The sequence below is a fragment of the Antechinus flavipes genome, chromosome 2, assembly GCF_016432865.1.
Source record: "Antechinus flavipes isolate AdamAnt ecotype Samford, QLD, Australia chromosome 2, AdamAnt_v2, whole genome shotgun sequence".
Classification (NCBI taxonomy): domain Eukaryota; kingdom Metazoa; phylum Chordata; class Mammalia; order Dasyuromorphia; family Dasyuridae; genus Antechinus; species Antechinus flavipes.
The window spans coordinates 309,993,874-310,015,674 of record NC_067399.1 but is presented as its reverse complement, the minus strand read 5'-3'; the positions used below and the strand labels follow the sequence as shown (position 1 = coordinate 310,015,674).

Genomic DNA, 21,801 nt, shown 5'->3' with positions numbered 1-21,801 from the left:
GGGCTTTCACAGCTCTCATCTCAGTGTGTGGTAACCTATCGTGCCTCACAATGTCCTCCAATCCCAGGATTTTAATGGCTTCTCACCTCACCCACCCCTCTCTCTGCCAGTGAAAATTCTTCCCTTTCTTTAAGTAGAGTTCAGGTACCACTCCCTCCAAAATACCTTCTTTGATGCTTGAGTTAGAAATGATTTCTCTCATTCAATCTCACCTAATACTTTGAATCCTTTTCCTATGCAGGGAATAAAATACAAATGACAAAGAAGTTGGCAACCCTTCTGGCTAGAAGTGCATTTGTGAGATAGTATAGAAAAAAAGCAGAACACACACATAGAACCTATGTAAGGTACTTAATAAATGCTTGTTAAATAACATGCAAGAGTGTGTACATAAGGTGTGTTAAGCATGCATAGGCACACCCTTTCTCAGAAATGTGGCTTTGTGTTTAATTTAATATCATACTATGTTCTCTTAAATTTAAAGTTTAGATGATTGCATAATATAGATGTTGTAGAAACACATAGGAAGCTGATATTATTCAAGACATGCCTTCCCCATGGTGATGGCAGTAACAGTGTTAAAAGGGTATCCTCCTAATTGAGAGGAGCAGATTAAAGGGTGGGACACAGTCAGTGATTGGCTATAAGGTTGGGGAGTGGTTCAAAAAGGTGATGATGGAATTCACCAACTACTTGTTAATTTAAAAAAAATTTAAATTTAGGTTTATTGAGTTTGATGAATATGAAGAATGTATTTTCTGATTGGATATTCAAAAAATACTCATCTTTAAAAATTAAATTCCCTGGATGTACAACTTGAAATGCACTGCACATGCTTATCTTACAGATAACATATATGTATAATCCAGCTCATATTTATTATATAGTTCACATATCTGTTTTATATATGCTATGTTGAGGATGTATAGATAAAAGAATGTTAACACATCCCAGAATAAGAAAAAAGTTAATAGCATTATTTAAAATCTATTTTAAAAATAATAAAGTGTTTTCAATCTTTAAGCTTAGGAATTGATAAGATATATTGTTTCCTTCCACCTCTTCCCCTCCTCAACCATATACAAAAGGAGACATTTTTATGTTGATTTGGACAACTAAAAGGAACATAAATTCTTCTAACCCATAAAAACATACTGCAATCAAATGAACAAATGAGCTAATATTTGCAAAGCACTCTATAAACTTTAAAGCACTGTATATTAGCTATCATAATATGCCATTAAAATGTTTGTAAAAAATATTATTATTATCTTAGGACTATGTCATTTAGAAATCAACTAGCCAACAGTAAGTATCTTCATTCTACAGATCAAAAGACACCCTTTAATCTGCTCCTCTCAATTAGGAGGATACCCTTTTAACACTGTTACTGCCATCACCATGGGGAAGGCATGTCACGAATAATATCCGCTTCCTATGTGTTTCTACAATATCTATATTATGCAATTCTACTTTTATTGAAAAATAAAATCATCTAAACTTTAAGCTTAAAGGAGGTAAAAAACCTTGGCCAAGGTCATTTAAAGCTAGATGTACTGATGGTAAATCCAGTGCTACTACTTAGAGATGGAAATGTATTAATTATTTTCATTCTGGCTAGTTTCATTGGATCTTCTCAATCTTTTTATATTTAACAAGCCTCAAGCTGAACTTAAAGAACAACTCTTTCTAGAAGAGGGAAGCCAGATGTCAACGCAGCTCAGTAATTGCTTTTGCCTGGTTCAACACATTTGCTAACTTATGTCAGTTTAGAAATCCGTTAATGTGGCAATTTATTTAAGTCCCTAATGAAATTCACTCAGACCATAAAATTAGCTGAAAAGGCTTGGAATTGATTCTCTCCCAAAAGTCAAGCCTGGGATATTTATGCTATGGAATAGTAAGATTCTATTGTCACCTTGTCATGCTCCTCATCCCCTGCCTCCAGCCCTTTCCTGCCATAAAATGGAAAAACATTAGACAGATTCAAATGTGCTTTTCCATTTTGCAGCCACCCATGGGTTGTTAACTAATGGTATCTTTTCTTTAAAATTCTGAGCCACTTGGTAGATAGTTAAACTGAAATAAATTCCTATGTATGGATTAAGTTCTAAAGTCAATAAGACAAAAATCCCATATGGTCAAAATTATCCTTGAACATTCCTTAAATCACTCATAAAATACAGTACAATATCTTTTAACACTTGTAATTAGAATATGATGCATCTCCATTAAAGGTGTTTTGGATACATATTCCTTATAGATTTTGATACAATAACAGGCCATATATTCACCACATCATTAGCTAATGGGCAGATTTATAGATAAGATTAGTTCAATTTTCACTTTCTTTTGTAGTTTAATTATGACTTCATCTAAAGAAGTACTAAGTGGTTGCACCAGTGATTCATTTGGAGGAAGTAGGCTAACGCTCAGAATGCTCTAATTGTCCTAGATTGCCAATTTGGTGCTATTCTAAACTAGGCTTAATTTAGGCTTGTTTGGTGGTTCAGCTTAGGAATTAGAACACAAAAACACATTTGTGGGCCATAAAATATTTAACAAAGAGAAGCTTACCCAGTCATAAAAAGGATCAATAAGGATACAACATTGATTCTAACAAGCAAAGATCTCAACTACTTTCCCATCCATTAATCAGTCACCAATCAAGTCCTTTCCTAAGTGCTTACTTAATAACTTAAAATTTAAAAACAACAACTGTAGTAACAATTACAAAAGATCCTGCTCTCAAAGAGCTTGGTTGTTGTCTACCAGGTCAGAAAGATACTGACTCAAAGGACAGTGGAATTCTTTTAATCTTGAGTCACCTTCATCAGTTAGATTTTTTATACCTCATGCAGCCAGGAAATCATTACAAATCCTAATCTCATAGAACCTAGTGATCCTCAAAGTGTGGGTTTTTCAAAAAAACTCTCCTCCTTCCACTATAACATTTTCCAAAGGGAAAACCCCTTTGATAGGAACAATTGACTGAATTGAAGCTTGTAATCATAAAAGGATAGATTAGCTTTCCTCATCTATTTGATTAAATGAAAATCAAACAATCTGGAATTATTTGAGAATTCAAAGGGAAAGTAAAAAATGAAAAGCCAAGAATTTAGCTTTTTTGAAAAGTACATCAGTCTATTTAAAGCTCTTAGCTAAAATCTACAAACATAAGTAGGTTTCAATAAGTTTCAATAAGTCGTACCAACTGGGATATGAGGGCTATAAAAGTTGACAACATGGAAGTAATGGGAATGGATATTATATGTAGTCAGGAAGACCAAAATTCAAATCCTACTTCAAACACTTCCTAGGAGTGGGGCCCTGGACCAGTCAATCTGTTTTTTCCTTAGTTCTTCATATGTCAAATGAGAATAATAATGATATTTACTTCTCAGAATTGAGATGAGGATCAAAAGAGAAGACACAAATAAAATGCTTTGCAACTTTTAAAGTCCTAAATAAAAATGCTAAATAATTGTTTTTATTACTTCAAATAGTCTAACAGAAGAAGGCTAGTTTTGTGGGGTATTTCAGAAAACAAAATGTCTTCCATACATGAGGAAAAAAAAACACCATTTTTTTGGTCCAAAAAGACAGAAAGGAGATAAAAAAAGGATTGTTGGTTTTTAGTATCTTCCCAATAAGCAAATGTTTCAGATGTTCCTCCTCCAATTCGTTGAATGGCTAAATTTTCTATTGGTAACTGGATACATCCTCACAAATGAGTCTTTCTCTGAATTTGAAAATTAATTTTACCAATGCAAAAGGAAATTTTAAAAAAGCTAATGAGGAGAAGAATACCTTATGAAGCAATATTGGTCATATGGGAAAAGAGGTAACAAAAGCTCACTGAGGAAAATAATTCCTTGACTATTAGAATTGAGCAAATGGAAGCTAATGGTTTATGAGAAATCAAGAAACAATAAAACAAAACTAAATGAATGAAAAAACAGAAAATAATCTGAAGTATCTCATTGGAAAAAGAACTGATCTAAAAAGTAGATTCAGGTAAGTTAATTGAAAGATTATTGGCCTACCTAAAACCAAGATTTAAAAAGTGCCTAGACATCAACTTTCAGGAAATTATCAAGGAAATCTATCCTGATATTTTAAATCAATTTGTCCACATTCAAGTCTAAGCATCCTATACTAGGACATTTTTGGAATATATGCACATTCTTTGCTTTGAGTAAACTTTTAAAAAAATTAGATATAAAGAAGGCCAACAAGGAGGATATTGGAACTAGACACCAGGGTTATGCAAGAACTAGTTGAAGGAACTGAGAATGTTTCACTAGAAAGAATATTTAGCAATGGATATGATAGGAAGTAATGATAACTGTCTTCAAGAATCTGAAAGATTGCCATATAAAAGGGATACTGGATTTCTTCTTGGCCTCAAAAGGCAGAAGGACTAAAAATGATTAGTAGAAGTTGTCTTTGATGTCTGGGAAAACTACCCAATAATCTGAGCTGTCCAAAAGGAGAATGCTTCAGGAGATAGTGGGTTATATTACTGAAAGCTCTCCAGCAAAGCCTAGATAACCGTGAGGAATAGATAGCAGATATATATCCTATTCAAGTATTGGTTGATATGGATCACCTCTGGGTCTTTTCCTAATTCTAATTCTGTGAGTGCAATGAGGCATTAGGTCACCTACTCCAATCCTTTAACTTTGTACTTGAAGAAACTGAGGTTTGGAGAGATTGATCATAAAAATCACAGATCTAAAATTAGAAGGGATCTCATAGTCCATATGTTTCAAACCTCCTTATTTTACAGATAAAGAAACTGATATCCTAGGTAGTTAAAGAAGTTACCCAATCTATAAAACAAGTAAGCATTCAGGACAGGACCTGACCCAGGTTCTCAGAGACCTAATGAAGTGGTTCTTTACATGTATACCATGTTGTTTCCACATGACTGTAGAGTTTGTTGGTCAGATAGCTTAGTCTGGTACATGAACATTTTCTATTTCACCACAATAGAAGCAGCTAAATTGTACAATGGATACAGTGCTGGGCCCAGAACCTGGAAGACTTGAATTCAAATCCACCCTCAGAAAATTACAGATATGTAACAAATCACTTAATTCTTGTCTGCCTTAGTTTCCACATATGTAAAAATGAAGATAATAGTATCTACCTCTCAGGGCTTTTGTGAGGAACATATGGAGATAATATTTGTAAGGTACTTAGCATAGGGTCTGCCAAATAGTAGGTGAATTAAGAAATATTGCCTTGCTTCTTCTTTCCTCCCTCTTCAATGTTTTAAATACAACAAAATAACAGTTCATCTTCGAGAATAGGATCATAGCATCTTAGGTTAAGGACTACAAGACATCAAAGGAAGAATTTTTCTCTATTTTACATTAAATTTTTTTTTTTTTTTTTACTATTTTACCATTTACCAAAGACTATTTTACTACTGAAGAAGCTGAGGTGCAGAAAGTTTATGATTTATCCATTTTAATAGTTTTAGAAAATATAGCATATTGAGTCAATTCAATTTTGAACAGGTTGACTAGACTGACTTTTTTTTAAGTAAGGGGGAAAGATCACTTTGGTTTGGTTCATGGTTCAGAAAAAATGCCTAGATTCAACAAAGTAGTTCAGACTACTGCTGTTTATTACCACTCTTCTCTCTTCCTGTGCTTTTTCACATGTCTCCAAAAAGGATCAAAAATTAATTTAAGCTTAGGTATCAAAATAATATTTAAGGTTCTGCTTGCTACCACTTCCAGGAAAAAAACAAACAAACAAACAAAACATTTAACACTGAGAGACATGAAGGCATCTCCTTCAAGACAAAAGATGTTAATTTTATCATTTAAGTCAGTTTAGAGTGGCTTCAATCATGCACCAGAGGGCACTCTTATTTTACATTAGACCCAAGGGGTAGGCTCTTTTTTATCTCCTAATTCCTGCCATCCTTTGGATCCTGATGTTTGTACCTCCTTTCCAGTCCCATATAACATTTTAAAAATAGGCTACTGCCTTTTTTTTAAAAACGCTATCTGAAAGAGATTATTCATCTCCTATTTCTTGGGCTAAGAATCTGACCAAGATGGCATTTCTCTCTTATATTCTCTCCTAGCTAGAATTTTAAAGAAAATCATAGATGGATTGTCCTTCTTTAGTGTTTTACACATATCTAGGGCTGTTCTCATCACCAAGTGGTTGCTCTTGGTTATCCAATCAACCTCAGAATGTTTCAGCACACAATGAAATTAATATCCTTGCCATTGGGGCTGCTCAATGGTTATTGAAAATTTCATTGGCTCTGTCCTTCTGTTACTCTCACTAAGTTCCCCAGACAGTCTGGTCTGGCTATTCAAACCACACAAAATAAGAGATTTAACATTAGAGACAGCCTCTTTGTCTCCAGCTCCACTATGGTTACAGCCTTCGTGCATTTTAATTAGGCTGAATAGTACATTCCCATTCTAGGCCGTAATCCAACCTTCTTTTGCATCATTTAGGCCTCCTTAGGTGTGTGTGTGTGGAACCTAAAGTCCACCTTCAGACACTGACTTCAACACACTGCTGGATTTACTACAAAGAAAGTGTAGAGATGGAAACCAGGGAAGGTTAAGGACAACCTAGAAGTTATTCCTTAATCAAGTTCCTTGCTGTGAAATTACTCTCTGTTCCTATTTCTTAGTGCATGATAGGACATTAAGCTGTTGCATAATTCACTGAGAAAATACTTGAAATCCAAGAAAAAGCAGAGATCCATTCTCATTCTTCCAAATATTGTTTTAAGCCAAATAGAAAATGAATTCTTCAGAAAGGTACAACCTAGAGAAAAACTACTCTCTTAAGACATTTGCATCAGAATACATCACCATTAATATTTAAAAAAAAACAAAACCCAAAAACCTGAGTTATACTGGAACAGAATGCTCCTGGCACACAAGATGCAAGTGTCATGAAATACATAGAGGGAAGGAACAGAATCACACCCAGAAAAGAAAAAATGGATTTTCCACTTATTAATCTTAATGATACTAATGAAAAGATGAAAAAAAAAAAAACCCAAGATTGCTGCTTCTTTTTTCAACCTCATCCCTCTTTGCATACATATAACCCACATATCCCAAAGCGCCAAAATCCTCTATTCTATACCAAATATCCTGTTTGTCAAAACCCACTTAAATTCACAACAGTCTCTGGGGGGTGGGTGGGAGGAAAGTTTTACTTAATTAGCTTTAGAATGCAACCTTCCAGAAGACCAGGACTGTCTTTCTATGTACTTTTATTTGTATTCTAAAACTTACCTAGGAATAATGCCTATGGGCACTATTGCTGTTGTTCAGTCATTTTTCCTAGTCAGTCCAATTCTTCATGACCCTATTTGGGTTTTTTTTGGCAAAGATATGAGAGGGGTTCACTATTTCCTTTTTCAACTCATTTTATAGATGAGGAACTGAGGCAAACAGGGCTAAGTGGCTTGCCCAGGGTCACGTATCCAGAAATTATCTGAGACCAGATTTGAACTTAAAAAGATGAGTCTTATGATGGAGAAAGCCGTCTGCATTCATTTCGGATTGAATGTGCATCACAACATAGTTTTTTTTTTTTTTTTAATCCTTTTTTGTTATTTGCTTGCTTTTTCCCCCTCATTTTTTTCTTTTTGAACTGATTTTTCTTATGCATCATGACTAATGTGGAAATATGTATAGAAGAATTACACAAGTTTAACATATATTGGATTACTTGCTGTTTAGGAGAGAGGATTGGGAAGGAAGGGAGAAAATTCTGGAACACAAGGTTTTGTAAGGGTGAATGTTGAAAACTATCTTTGTATCTATTTTGAAAATTAAAAGTTGTTTTTTTTTTTTTAATAAAAAGATGAGTCTATCTACTCTGTCACTAGCTGCCCTGCCTAATCCTAGTTAAGTGCTTAATAATGCTTGTTAATAATCCCAAAAGATCCATGATGAAAAATGCAGATTAAAGCAAATTTTTCTTTATTTTTCTTGGGTTTTATATGTTTTCTTTTGCAACATGGCTAATGTGGAAATATTTTCTATAACTTCACATTAATAATCAGTGTTATATTGCTTGCATTCTTAAGGATGTAGGGGAAGGGAGGAACTCAAAATTTTAAAAACATTTTACATATAATTGAAAAATATTTAAAAATAACTGCATGTTGTCTTTAAATAAAGGTATATATTAAATAGTCTTGAAAGACTGATTTGAAGTGAATTAAGAAGATAAACAGAAAGGAAAACTTTTTTAGGAAAACGAAGACTGGAAAATGGAGCATCATGAAAATTTTTTATTAGGTAAGAATAAAAATTTTAAGACTTTTGATCTGAGTTAAATTCCTGGCTAAAATCTATGCCTAACTATCAGGGCAGCCTTATCTATTTGCATCAGATGTAATGAATACCACAGATTGCTTGGATCTTTGGAAAGCCCAGTACACTATTGCTGTGAAGTACAGAGTGATTAACAAGTAGTGGCTACTTGTTAATCCCCTAGGAGTCAGGATGCTTTGTTTTAAATTCTGACTTTAACTCTTTGTAGGAAAAACCACAATGTAGACAGAGTTCAATAGCCAAATCATAAGATAAAGTTACATTTTTTTGAGGCAAACACATCTTTACAGTCAATCTAAAATTTTCAATTATATATATACATATGTATATGTATATATATATAATCTATATATATTTTAATGGACACAAGACCTATTGCAGAAAGAATATTTTTTTGGAGGCACATCTGAAAAAAATCAACTTTGAAAGTTTTATTCCCTTAAAAAAATTGTAATATCAAGTACTTATTGTGTGTAAAGATGGTTGGTTAGAAGATACATAAAGTTTAGACAAGACAAAAGGCTTTCTTTCTAGTACTTAGAGTTTCTTCTCAATAGAAAAAGCACTTCCTGAAGACTTGGGAAGTATAAGAAGCATCTATTATATCTAGAAGATATAATGGAAATCCAGGCAGAATTGAACAAAGACCTTCATGACGTATGTGTGTTATCTTTAAAACAACAACAAAACAGAGCAACAATACCAACAACAACAACAAAAAAAACCCGGGCATTTTATTTCTTAAAGTTTTATTGTTGCATTTTTTTGTTTGTTTTAATATCACACTGATTTGCCACTGAAACCTTCCCAGCAGGAATCTTTCCTTGTAACAAAGGAAAAGTAGCATAAAACAGAGCAAACAGTAATCAACTAAGTGATAAGGGATTTCATTCATAATCCCAGACCAGTTTACAGAAAGTATGTTTGTTATCAGTTCTCCAGGATAGTCTGCTCATTATAATTCTTTACAATTCAACTTGTTCTTACCTTTACCAACTACTTTTATTCATGACAGGAGCTTGTGAAAGGAATTATATGTGGCAGAAAATTCCTTTAAGAATCATTTTTTTTTTTCTTCAGCTGGTGATAAAAAGCAGGAATGTGATAGCTGATACTGTTCTATATCTTTTCTTATATATCTCAATTCCCACATTGTCTTTTTGTTCACAGAAATGAATTTTCATTTCCTATGCACTTCCTCCTAGGTTTCTTAAATACTGATTTCAGGATTAGAATTTATTTACATGACTCAGGACTATATTCAGCAATAATAATATTTTAACTTTTTCATGATGATGATGATTTAATATGGAAATCTCTATTACACACTTCACACATCTTCATTATACCTCTCTGCTCCCCACTTTTGCCTCCCCCTTTCTCTGACTGAGTACCCTTTGGCACTTTTCCTTCCCTTTTCAGCTTTCTTTTGTTTTGTTATTTCTTTAACATTTTGTTGCAATCTCTCTGAGAGGAGAAACCTTATCTACGACTTAGCACGGGGCCTGACACACAGTAGATGCTTAATAAATCTTTACTGTATTACATTGTTCCTAATCTTGTAATCTCTATTGGGATTTTCTTTAGGATTCATCCAGGTTTATGAAATAATCAGGAAATATAGAATCATATTTTCATTTCTTACCACTACCACCATAACAGTTTCTTACTTTGAATGTGCCAATCAATAGATCAATTTCAAGTTCAGGCTTTACAGTGATACTTCTGAAAAGTTGTTCTTTCCTAGTAATATAGGGAAAGAAAATAAGATTTGGAGTCATAGAACATGGGTTGGAATCCCCGCTCTATCCCTTGCTAACTATGTGATTTGAGGAAAATCATTTCATATTTCTAGCTTTGGTCTCCTCTTCTACAAAGTTGGATTACAGGATATCTAAGGTTCCTACCAGCTCTAAATTCTATGATCTTATGGGCATCCACTGAGTAAAATCTTTTACTTTTCCATATCAGAAATGGTTAGGAGAGTAGAACATTAAGGTGCAGGCCTAAACAAAAGTGTATTATTTTATTTTCTTTCTTCATCCTCACTCAATTATAAACTACTCCTCTCAAGAGATCAAGAAAAAGTTATCAAATCAGGCTGATTTCAGATATTCAGACTGGGAAAACTTACATGAACTGATGCTAAATGAAGTGAGCAGAATCAACAGAATATTGTACACAGGAATAACAAAATTATGTAATGATCAACTGTGATGGACTTGGCTATTTTCAACAATGAGGTGATTCAAGGCACATAGACTTGTGATGAAAAGTGCCATCCACATCCAGAGAGAGAACTATGGAGATTGAATGTAGATCAAGGAATAATATCTTCACCTTTCTGTTTGTTTGTTTGTTTGTTTGTTTGTTTTTTCGTTCTCAGGGTTTTTCCCTTCCTTTGATCTGATTTTTCTTGTTCAGTGTGATGAATATGGAAATATGTCTAGAAGAATTATACATATTTAACTTATGCTATATTGCTGTCTTGGAGAGAAAGGAGGGAGGAAGAGAGAGAGGAAGAAAAATTTGGAACATAAGGTTTTACAAAGATAAATGTTGAAAACTATTTTTGTATGTATTTGGAAAAATAAAATACTATTAATAAAAAAGTCATCAAAAGGCAGTTGATGAGCATTAAGTGGATCTGAACCCAATAGAACCAATTTGATAATATTTTAATAGTAGTCATACTAGTCATGAATCGTCTTCCCTCAAAATATTAAATATTATAAACACATATATCTCTATACATATATGCTTTATGTGTATATATGGATCTCTCTCTGTCTCTGTCTCTTTGACTCTCTCTTCCTTTTCCCCTCTTTCTAAGAGCCAAGCCTAGTCAGAAAGATGAGTTAAAATCTCAAATCTCAGAGACTTTACTAGCTGGGGCAAGTTACTTAACATCCATTTGACTTAGTTTCCCCATCTGTAAAATGGAGAAAATAATAGTGCCTACCTCTTATGTTGTTGTGAGGACTAAATGATAAAAAATATGAAGTACTTAGCATGTGTGCATTTTATATGTGTGTGTACATATATGTATGTATACATATATATATGTACACACATTCTGTATATCTGCATACCTTTATATACATATATATATATATATATATATATTCCTTGTACATCCTTCAGGTTCATACCAATATAAAGGACACTCAGTCTTTGGGCAGGGACAGCCACAAAATAGGAGCAGCTAAATCAAAGAAACAAACCAACAAAGCCACACACAAATTGACTCTTTGCCTTTCCTTTTGGATAACTCAAAATGTCCTGGAAAAGTGTAATTATTATTCCAGTTTTCAAAAAAGAAAGGAGAATCTACTCTGTAAAGTAGAAATCAATAATCTTTACTTCTCAGATCTGTGATTTCATCAGTGTGGCTATTCTCTCCAACAATGGAGGCTGCAATCAGCCTCACTCCTGGCAACTGTTGTCTAAATCTTTCTATTAGTTCTATGAATGAGGATCCACCAAAGACACTAGAAGCTTTTGGTTTTCTCTTAACATCACAAGGAAGTTACTTCTATAACAATCAGTACTAAATGCTAGCTAGTTCTACACAAACACTCTTGCTGGATACTTGCTAGCTTTTTCCTTATCTCATGCCCAGCCCATCTTCCTTTTCAATTATATGTATCTTTACTCCAGTGTCTTAAAGTTTCTTATTTGTTATATATAACAGCTTGCTTACATCCACCTCTCCAATGCCCTTTGTGTGATATGCACTTTTAATTCTTCACAGACTGTGTTATTCCATGACTCATGGCTAGTGGAATACTGCCATGAAAAAGATGGTCCTTTGTTTCTGGGAAAAGTTTGGGGTCATTAATGTAGCATAAGTTTTCCCAAAGACAATTCAGCATGCTTTCCTCCTCATATTTAATTCTTGGCCCAATTCCTTGTCCATTTGTGCTCTCTGTCCTAAACACATATATAATGGGGATTATACCCATGGAATATGCACAGAGCTGTGCTGCCTGTTTCCAGCTACCATCTGTGTTGGCTCAGCTATTTTTAAGATGACAAAATGCCCCCCTTAGCCCTGTGATGGCAGTGAGGGTGGGGACACAGCAGTTAAAAAAGAGAGATAGATTCTAGCTTATTCTCCAGGTAGTATGATATAATTCTGGGACTTTCTCTGAGGGATAGGGGAAGAAAGAACTTCTAACTTGCAATATGTCAACTGCTTCCACATGGAACTTAGAGCAAGGAGCTCAGCTAGAGGAGCATGTTGGCCTTTTAATTGCCTCTTCTGCTTTGTTACATACCTAGTAATTATCTGAGAGTGGATTTGAACTCAAGTCTTCCAGATTCTGGGCCCAGCACTCTACCAGTTATACCATTTAGCGGCTTCTACTTGTGGAAGTAGAAAATGGTCATGTATCAGACCAAACTATCTGATAAATTCTACAGTCATGTGGAAACAACATGGTACAGTGTAAAGAACCACTGCATTAGGTCTCTGAGGACCTGAGTCAGGTCCTGTCCTGAATGCTTACTTGCTACATTGTGGGTTTCAAAGGTCTCTAGATCTAGGTTTCTTGGTCAGAGCTGACTGGTAGATTTGTTAGAAGACATGGATCTGGAAGACGTGGCAGAGCAGAAGTATTTTTTAAGCTCTTTTGATTTTGTCTGGTAGTTGATTTTTATCAATTAACTTTAGGTATGAAATTATTATGTTATATATATATGCTCTCTCTTCTTTATATTACCCATTGTCATCAGTAATTGGTTTGAAGAGATCAGGATGGAGTTGTTTAAATTTAAATTAAAAAAATTTTTTTTTCTTTTGGGCTAATTTCAATCTCTTTCCTAACAACCTGCTGACCTTACTACACAACAGATAAGGGAACAATTCCTATATCAGCAACAAGTCATTTTCTGTTTGTTAAAATATGATCAATTTCAATGTTATTTAGTGCTCACTAGGTCCACTGCCTACTATTTTTTCCCCCTTAAAGAAGGTTTTCATGATGTATAAGAATAAGGATTCTGTGTGGTCGATTAATTTTGACCTTTTTTTCAATCTTTTTCTTAATCCATGTTTTCCAATATGTTTCCTGCTATCCCCATCTATAACTATTTTTTAGTTAAAAATAGAGTATATCAAAATAAATGTTGATTAAATTTAGAAGGTCTTCTTGAGGTCTTCATTAGAATCTTTTTACCTTTTCATTCTCTGTTATAGCTATAGTTGCATGACCTGCAATTATTGTCAAGGTCTTTTTGTAAAGCATAATAATGCAAAGTAATTAAAAGTCCCATGAAATGATGTTTCTTATTGCTTTTGGGCAGCTCCACTAAAAGTCAGCACTGGCACAGGGTGCAAAAATTCATCTGTGTGAGTTAACTTCCATCTTCTCTAGCACATCTGATGTCTAGCCTCTGGTGGGAAGGGGAGAGATAAGGCAGGAACTTCATTTGCTTTCCATCTCATGCTGTGTGAAGAGAAGGAAAGGCAGCAGAGGGCCTCATGTCTTTCATTTCCTGTTGTTCCAGTGCTATTTCCACATTCTGCTCTGCCATCTCCTGCCTGATCTCAGAGTTGGGAAGGAAGCTTCCATCCCCCCATCTTGGGCTATAAGTATCTTCTGCCTGATCTCTAGTCTCCTCTGGGAAGAGGAGAGGCACCTTTCACTTAATGATGATTAACATACACCAGGATATTCCCTAATTGTTTCACTGATTCTGAACCCCGGAGGTCCTCATCCATACCACATTCTCCATCCCTTAGCATCCAATTCCTTATTCCCATCAACCCCAACTCTCCTACCCCAAATTCCCAATATTACCCACCATTTCCACTGTGCCATCTGGAATGTCTGCTTCATAGGCAACAAACTTACCTCAATTTTAAATCTTTCCCTTCCATTTTCTGGCAGTCAATGAGACCTGAATTTCCTCAGTTCCATCTCATCCCTATTGGTATACCCTTTCTGGCAACCTTTTCTAGTACAGGCTGCCCTTTCACTCATTGCCTTGATCACTGTTCAAGGTGGAGAAATTGGAATATTCTTTGCTCATCGTTGCCATTTCCAAGTACTCTTCCTACCATCATCAATCAACAATCTCTCTTCCTTTGATGTCCAAACAATCCATACTTACTACCCAACCAAAATCCCAATAGTTATTGTTACAGACCTCAAAAAACATTCCCCTTCTTTCCTCAATGAGTTAATATCTGGCTTACATCTTTCTCTCTTCCCAACTCCTACCCTCATACTAGAGGACTTCAACATGATAGTGACACATTCTCAAAAACCCTCACCTCCCAGCTCTTCAACTTATCTCATTTCCCATCCCATACAAAGATGGTCATAGCCTTTATCTTGTCATCACCTACAAGTGCATCATTTCCATGTTCAAAAAATACTGAAATTCTTTTACCTAATTATAATCTACTGGCTTTCCACCTTTACCTTCCCATACTAAACTATTCCTCTTTTACAGTGTGACTTCCAATCCTTTGATGCCTTGGTTATCATTCAGACCATCACTCCTGCAGTCACCATTCTCTCCTTGAATCCCTTCATGTGCTAGTTCAATTCTACACTGTCCTCTTCTCTTTAGTTTCTGGTCTCCTTATCATATCGCCAATCTTGTACTGCTAAGCTTTAGCTTTTGAGCTTCTGCATCCTCATTCCTACACACATTCTGCTGAACAATGGAAGAGAAATGCAATCATTCTGATGACATCTACTATAAATTTATGTTATACGATCTCAACTGGGCCCTCAGTACTGCCAAGCAATCCTTTACCTAACTCACTTTTTTTCTCCACAGCAGCTTTTTGAAACCTTTTCATCCCTCATCAAATCTCCCATGGCTACCTCACCTCATTCCACCTTCTCAATTGAGAATATTGTCTCTTATTTTACTGAAAAAAAACTGAGGCTATTTGCTGATGGTTCTTCCATCTCTACTTCTATTCATCTCATATCACTCAGATTCTTTCTGCCTCCTTTTCCCCTGCCTCACCTAAAAAGCCCTCCTTGCCAAGGCAAACCTTTCTGCCTCATAAGTGATCCAATTCTATTCCATCTATTCCAACAGATTGTCCCCCTCTGACATCCCACTCTCATTTATTTTCAATATGCCTATTGGCTCATTCCTTACTATATATATATATATATATATTCACATCTTCCTCTTCCTCCCAAAACCTTCACTTGATGCTTCCATCTTAACAAATTATCATTCTATATCCACCTGCAGCTAAATTCCTTGCGAAGACCATCTCCATAGGTGTCTCTATGTCCTCCTCTCTTATTCTCTTGTTGACTTTTTATGTTCCAGCTTCTAGTGTCATTATTCAACTAAAACTGCTCTCTCCAAAGAAATCAATGATCTCCTAATGTCTGTCTGTATTCTCTGACACTGTAGAAACCCTCTTCTCCTTAATACTCTTTTCTCCCTGGGTTTTTAGGCCACTATTCTCTCCAGGTTTTCCTCCTATCTATCTGACATCTCTTTCTTGGTCTCCTTTATTAAATCCTCATCTCACTGACTTTGGTGTCCAAAAGGGCTCTGTCCTGGGCATTCTTGTCTTCTACCTCTAGAGAGTTTCTTAAATTTTTTCTACTTGCAATCCCTTTTCATCTGAGAAATTTTTAAACAAACCCAAATATACAGATAAACAAAATACATATGCAAATCAAATATTTATTGATAATAAATCATAATTTTGTGACCCCCTTATATTCAGTTATGAGACCTCTTATGAGGTAGTCCATACTACTTCACTTGATGATCTCATCAGCTCCAATAGATTTCATTATTCTCAGTGCTAATGATTTTCAAATCTACTTATCTAGCACTAACTTTCCTGCATACCTTCAGTCTTGCATCCTCAATTGCCATTTAGACACATAGAACCAGATGTCTACAGACATTTCACACCCAACAAGTCCTTTTGGACTTGTTTTTTAACTTATCTTCTCCTCCAAACCCTCTACCCTTCTAAATTCTTTTATTGCTGTTGAGGGCACCACTATCCCACTAGTCTCCCTGGCTCACTACTTGTCCTCCTTGACTCCTCATTATCAGTCACATCCCCTACTCCCTCATGTCCAATTATTATCAGAGGTTCTCTATTTCAGCTTTGCAATGTCTCTTGAATGTACCTCCATCTCTCATCTGCTATTGCCACCACTCTAGTACAGGCCCTTATGTTCTCATGCCCGAGTTGATCTGCCTGACACAAGTCTTTTTCCATTCCTGTTTTTCCTCCATTTAGTCATTAAAGTGATTTTTCTAAAATGCAAGTCTGAACATGTTACTACCCTGGTCTTTAAACACCAGTGGCTTCCCAACACCTCCAGTATCAATTATAAAATCTTCTGGTATTCGAAGCTCCTTTCAGTATTCTTCTTTTTATATCTTCTGTGTACTTTCTGATTCAATGGCACTGACTTCCTTGCTGTTCCATGAAGAAGATATATCTCTTAGTTGCAGGAATTTTCTCATGCTATCCCTCATTCTTCCTCATCTAAGGATGAGGAAATTCCCTTGACTTTCTTCAAGTCCTTTCTTCAGCTAAACAATATTTTCTCCAGAAAACCCTTTCTCAATCCTCTTAATTTTAGCACTTTCTCTTGGTTTTTTAACTGCCTATTTATCCTGCATATAGCTTGTTCATACATCTTTGCTTATTTGTGAGGTCCTCAAGGGCAGAGCCTATCTTTTGCCTTTCTTTTCATTCCTAGTATTTAGAACATTGCCTAGCTCATAGTAGATATTTAATAAATGCTTGCTGATGAACTGACATTATTTGCCTTTCAAAGGAGAACCTGAATCGTTTTTACATTTAGATAAAACTTCCTTATTTCTTCTGGTTTTGTTTAAATCAAGAATGTCAAGATTAAGATGATTCAGTTTTTTCAATAATATAGCTATTCACTGGTTATTAGATAAGAATCTCATATTTTGACAAATACCATAGTCGCATTCAAGTTTATAGATGTTCTACAATTCTCTGCTTTCTTTCTTCCCATTCTGACACTGTCATTCCAAAAACACAAATGGTCCACATAGGACTAAGAATTATTTTGTATTTTATTCATTTCACTGAGTTGCCAAGAAGTCAAAAAAGGAAAACTCTACTACATCCAATGGCCTTCTTCCTTTCCATCCCATATTCATTTGAAACAGAGCTTCCCTATTCATTTCTAGTGAACCATATACATTGGATCAACACTGAAGGATATTGACCTGTATCAAGACTTCTTGTGTAAAAATTATATCTTTATTCAATTTTAGTACCTTGCAGAAGCTGATGAGTATTTGGTAAATAGTATACATAATGATAGAAGAGTTCAATTTTAGTTTAGTTAAATATTGGAGTTGGCAGTTAGAAGATTTGGGTCCAAGCCCCAACTCTGACATCTGGATGTGAACACTTGTCTCCTCCCCTACATACTTTACAAGGTCATTGAAAGGATCAAATAATATAATGTCTATAAAAGTGAAAACTTCATATATATATATATATATATATACACACACACACACACACACACACACACACACACACACACACACACACATATATATGGGGTGTTATTATTACTAGTTACTGAGTACCTACTTAAAGAATGGTTGTTTTATAGATTTTAATTAACATTACAATTGGAGATACCCAAATATATTGAATCTTTTTGCTGTCATTACTTTTTGGGTGTACAATAAAACAGATTCTATTAACCCTCTTTTGCCTCTCCAAAGACAGGCTATGAGCCTTTCTTCCTTCCTTTTAGCTACAGTTTTTCTTTTCTCTTCCAGTTTCATTTATAATGACAAGGAAAATATTGATGAAGCTCAGTTCCTCAAATAGTACACTACTTTTTTGATAGGTCATTGGATAAGGACAATGTCTGTAAATGGTATGATTTTGAGTGGCCTCTGCCCCCCCCCCCCCATTCCACCATACTTTCATTATTGTTGGAGAAGTAGCACAGGTTGGAAGATAATTTTGTATTTTGTTTCATGGGTTTCCATGGCCAAAGAATTTATCATCAAGGAAACAAACCAGGGGTGATAAGCCTCTCCATATTTATCTGGGCTGACTCTTGGGAGTAGGGAGTAGGCAGCCTGTACTAGAAAAGGTTGCCATTGGCAGGATTGTTCCACCATGAAAATAACTGCAACTTAGGAAGAAACACCTGTTACAGAGGATAAACAGGCAGAAGAAATTCTATGAAGAATTCATTAACCCCCTTAGAGTTAAATCAACAAATACTACCTATGTTCTTCAGGAACCTCAAAGCAAAGAAAGGAATAGATGACAAGAAATATGTTAGATTATGCATTATGTTCCTAAAGTCATAGTTCAATTTTAAGGTTTAATAGTTTATGGTTTAGAGACAGTCTAGTGATATTCTAAAATGTAAAATCCTTTAATAGCTTAAAATTTCATTAAGATTCTGGACACCTAGTATAGAACTTCAGGAATAAAGAATGAGAAAAGCCAAAAACTTATACTACTATATACTACTTTCTTTGAGAAAAAAAAATTGGTAGGCAAAGGTTCACTTCATATGCCCCATATAATATCACCAAAAGTAAAGCTGATTTGTGTTATAACACGCAGGAAGAAATTCATAACTGAAGTGGGAGTTATTCCCGAATCAGCTGCTATACAGTTACCACTAATTTGTTACAATAAGCAAAATACTCCATACCTGCAGAAATATTGTAAGGACTACAGGCATACTATAGCCCTAGGTACTTGAATAAAACTGCTGAAATATATGGAAAAAAAGGTGAATAAGGTATAATTCTAGCATTTAAAAACATTTACTATTTAGTTCAGCAGGAGCTGAGTGGATAATTCCAGTGCCTACTGTTTATATATACATACTTCACAATTCTCTCTGTGATTTGAGTCTCTTCAGTTGTGTCCAACTCTTCATGACTTGTTTTGGAGGTCTTCTTGGAAAAATATTGGAATAGCTTGCCAGCTATTTTTACAGATGAAGAAACTGAGGCAAACAGGGATAATGACTTGCCCAGGGTTACACAATTAGTGAGTGTCTGAGGGCAGATTTGAACTTCCTGTTTCCAAGCCCAGTGCTCTATCCATTGCACCACCTACTTCTTCTGGGACTTTCCTTGTCTATACAGATTTAATCTCCTTATACTTGAGAAGACAGCCTTCCTGAGTTCCTGTGGATGAATAAATCTAATAGCTTTCCAAAATTCAGGGTGAATCAATTGGGCAAATAAGTCCTCAGATGAAAGAATCTGTCACCATATGCTTATTTGTATCTGTAGATGTAGTATCCCTACAGCACAACCTCTATTTTTTTGGGTTTAAGTCCCCAGTATTCAGTACTATGACTTGAACATAGTAAGTGCTTAATAAGTGTTTGTTGAATAGAAATGATTGGTAGGACCTTCTGAGGCATTTGCTTTCCTAAATAAGCCTTTAAGAATTATGGATCATATTGAGACATTGTTAAAAGATTTTAGTAGATACCCAGAGACATATTTGCAAACACAATTAGTAATCAAGGCTAGGGATAAAGGATTCAAAAAGACAAGGATCTGACTTATTACACAATTTGCTTAAATGTACAAAAGCTAATTTCTTGATAAAACCAATTTACATCTGTATGCAGCCCTCAAACTGGTTAAATCAATATTTTCAGAGAAGCAAAATGAGGAGTATCAGTTATACTCATATAGAACTTTTTCCCACAGAAAAAATTCCCAAGCTAGTTTGGTATCTAATTTTTCTTACCCTTCCCACCAGCCCCACCTGTTTCTTTGTGAGTTGTCGAAGTGTTGGTCCATTGTGTATCTTCTTCAAATTGGACCCAAGTGCTAATGGCGGAGGCCAAATCTGGTTTGGGTTGGACCAGGTTGTCAGGTGGGGATGATGGCTCTGAGATGAGACCCAGTTTCTCTGAACTATCACCCTGCTCTGAATGAGAGAGATCTTGAGATTCTCCATCCAGTGTCTGGTTTTCCCCAGAGGAGCTCTCTGACCTTTCTGAGGAAGAAGACAGCCCTGGAACAAGATTCTCAGGATCACCTGAAACAGAGAAAAAAACACAGATATCTCAATATAGTTCACTGTTCAGAACTATCTTAAAGAAGACATAGACAGAGTCAGGGAAAAAAAAACCTATAAAGATTTCTAATAAAGAAATGGGGGAAGGAAGCAGCAGAAAAATACCTACTCATCCAGTTCTATACTAATGTGATCATTCTCTCTAATAATGGGCCTAAGTTAAAAATAATATACATATGATATAGTGGTTACCATATTAATATTCAAACAAGATTTTAGTAAAATTAAAGAAAAAGAACTTAAGAACCTGGAGAAGAAAAGTCTCAGAGGAAAAGAGAACTATTTGCAAGTACCCAAAGAGATAGCAGACACAGGATCATAGAGTTAAGAAGTGAAAGGGACCTTGGAGGTAATTGAGTCCAATCTCTTCATTTTACAGTTGAATACAGTAAGGCTTAGAGATGTTAAGTGGCTTGCTAAGTAGGCAAATATTTGGGTGGTTAAGACAAGCTTCAAAGTCCAGACTTTCTGATAACAAGCCACAACTCTGATTCTTCTGTCCTACATGGTCCGGGAAGACAAAATAAGGAGCAATGGGTAGAATTAAAATGAGAGTTTTAGGTATGATATCAGGAAAAAATTTGTAAAACTTAAAACTATCCAAAGGTGGGATGGTCTGCCTTGGAATGTAGTATGTCTTCCCCTCTGCCTCCTCATTGTAAATGTTGATTCAAATAAAGACTAGACAATCACTTCTCAGATATGTTTAAGTGAATATTCTTTTCAAGATATGAGTTAGACAACGTGGACACTGATATCTCTTCCAACTCTGAAACTGTCATTCTATAAAGTTTTCTCCTGAGATGGAGACTGAGTGTGGATCAAAGCATAGTATTTATACCTTTTTAAAAATGTGTTTCTTTGCTTTTTCTTTCTTGTGGTTTTCTTCCTTTGGGTTTAATTTTGCTTATATAACCGTAACAAATATGGAAATATGTTTAAAAGGACTGCATGTATTAAACCTATATCAGATTTACTGCTGCTTTTGGGAGGGAAGAGGTAAAGGAGGAAGAGAGAAAAATTTGGAACACAAAGTCTTTCAAAAATTAAAGTTGATAGGGCAGCTAGGTGGAGCAGTAGATAGAGCACCAGCCTTGAAGTAAGGAGGACCTGAGTTCAAATCTGGCCTCAGAACTTAACTGTGTGACTCTGGGCAAATCACTTAACCCCAATTGCCTCAGGAAAAAAAAAATAAAGTTGAAAACTATCTTTACATGTATTTGGAAAAATAAAATGCTATTGAGAAAAATAAATAAAAGTTTTCTCCTAAGCTAATCCAAACAAAAAGGACCAACTCATATTTAATTAACATCATTTTCAAGCATAGAAATAACTAAATAGTAAATATTAGAACCAAGAGATTTGAACTGACTGAAA

General features: G+C 35.1%; 1 protein-coding gene across 1 annotated transcript in view; it reads right to left on the bottom strand.

Moving 5' to 3' along the window:
• STON2 (stonin 2) overlaps nucleotides 1–21,801 on the bottom strand; it is a 190,946-nt gene that overhangs the window by 122,893 nt on the left and 46,252 nt on the right. The window contains exon 3 of the mRNA XM_051977463.1: nucleotides 20,110–20,385. Within this exon, the coding sequence (XP_051833423.1) occupies nucleotides 20,110–20,385 (276 nt within the window). The remainder of the gene's footprint in view (nucleotides 1–20,109; nucleotides 20,386–21,801) is intronic.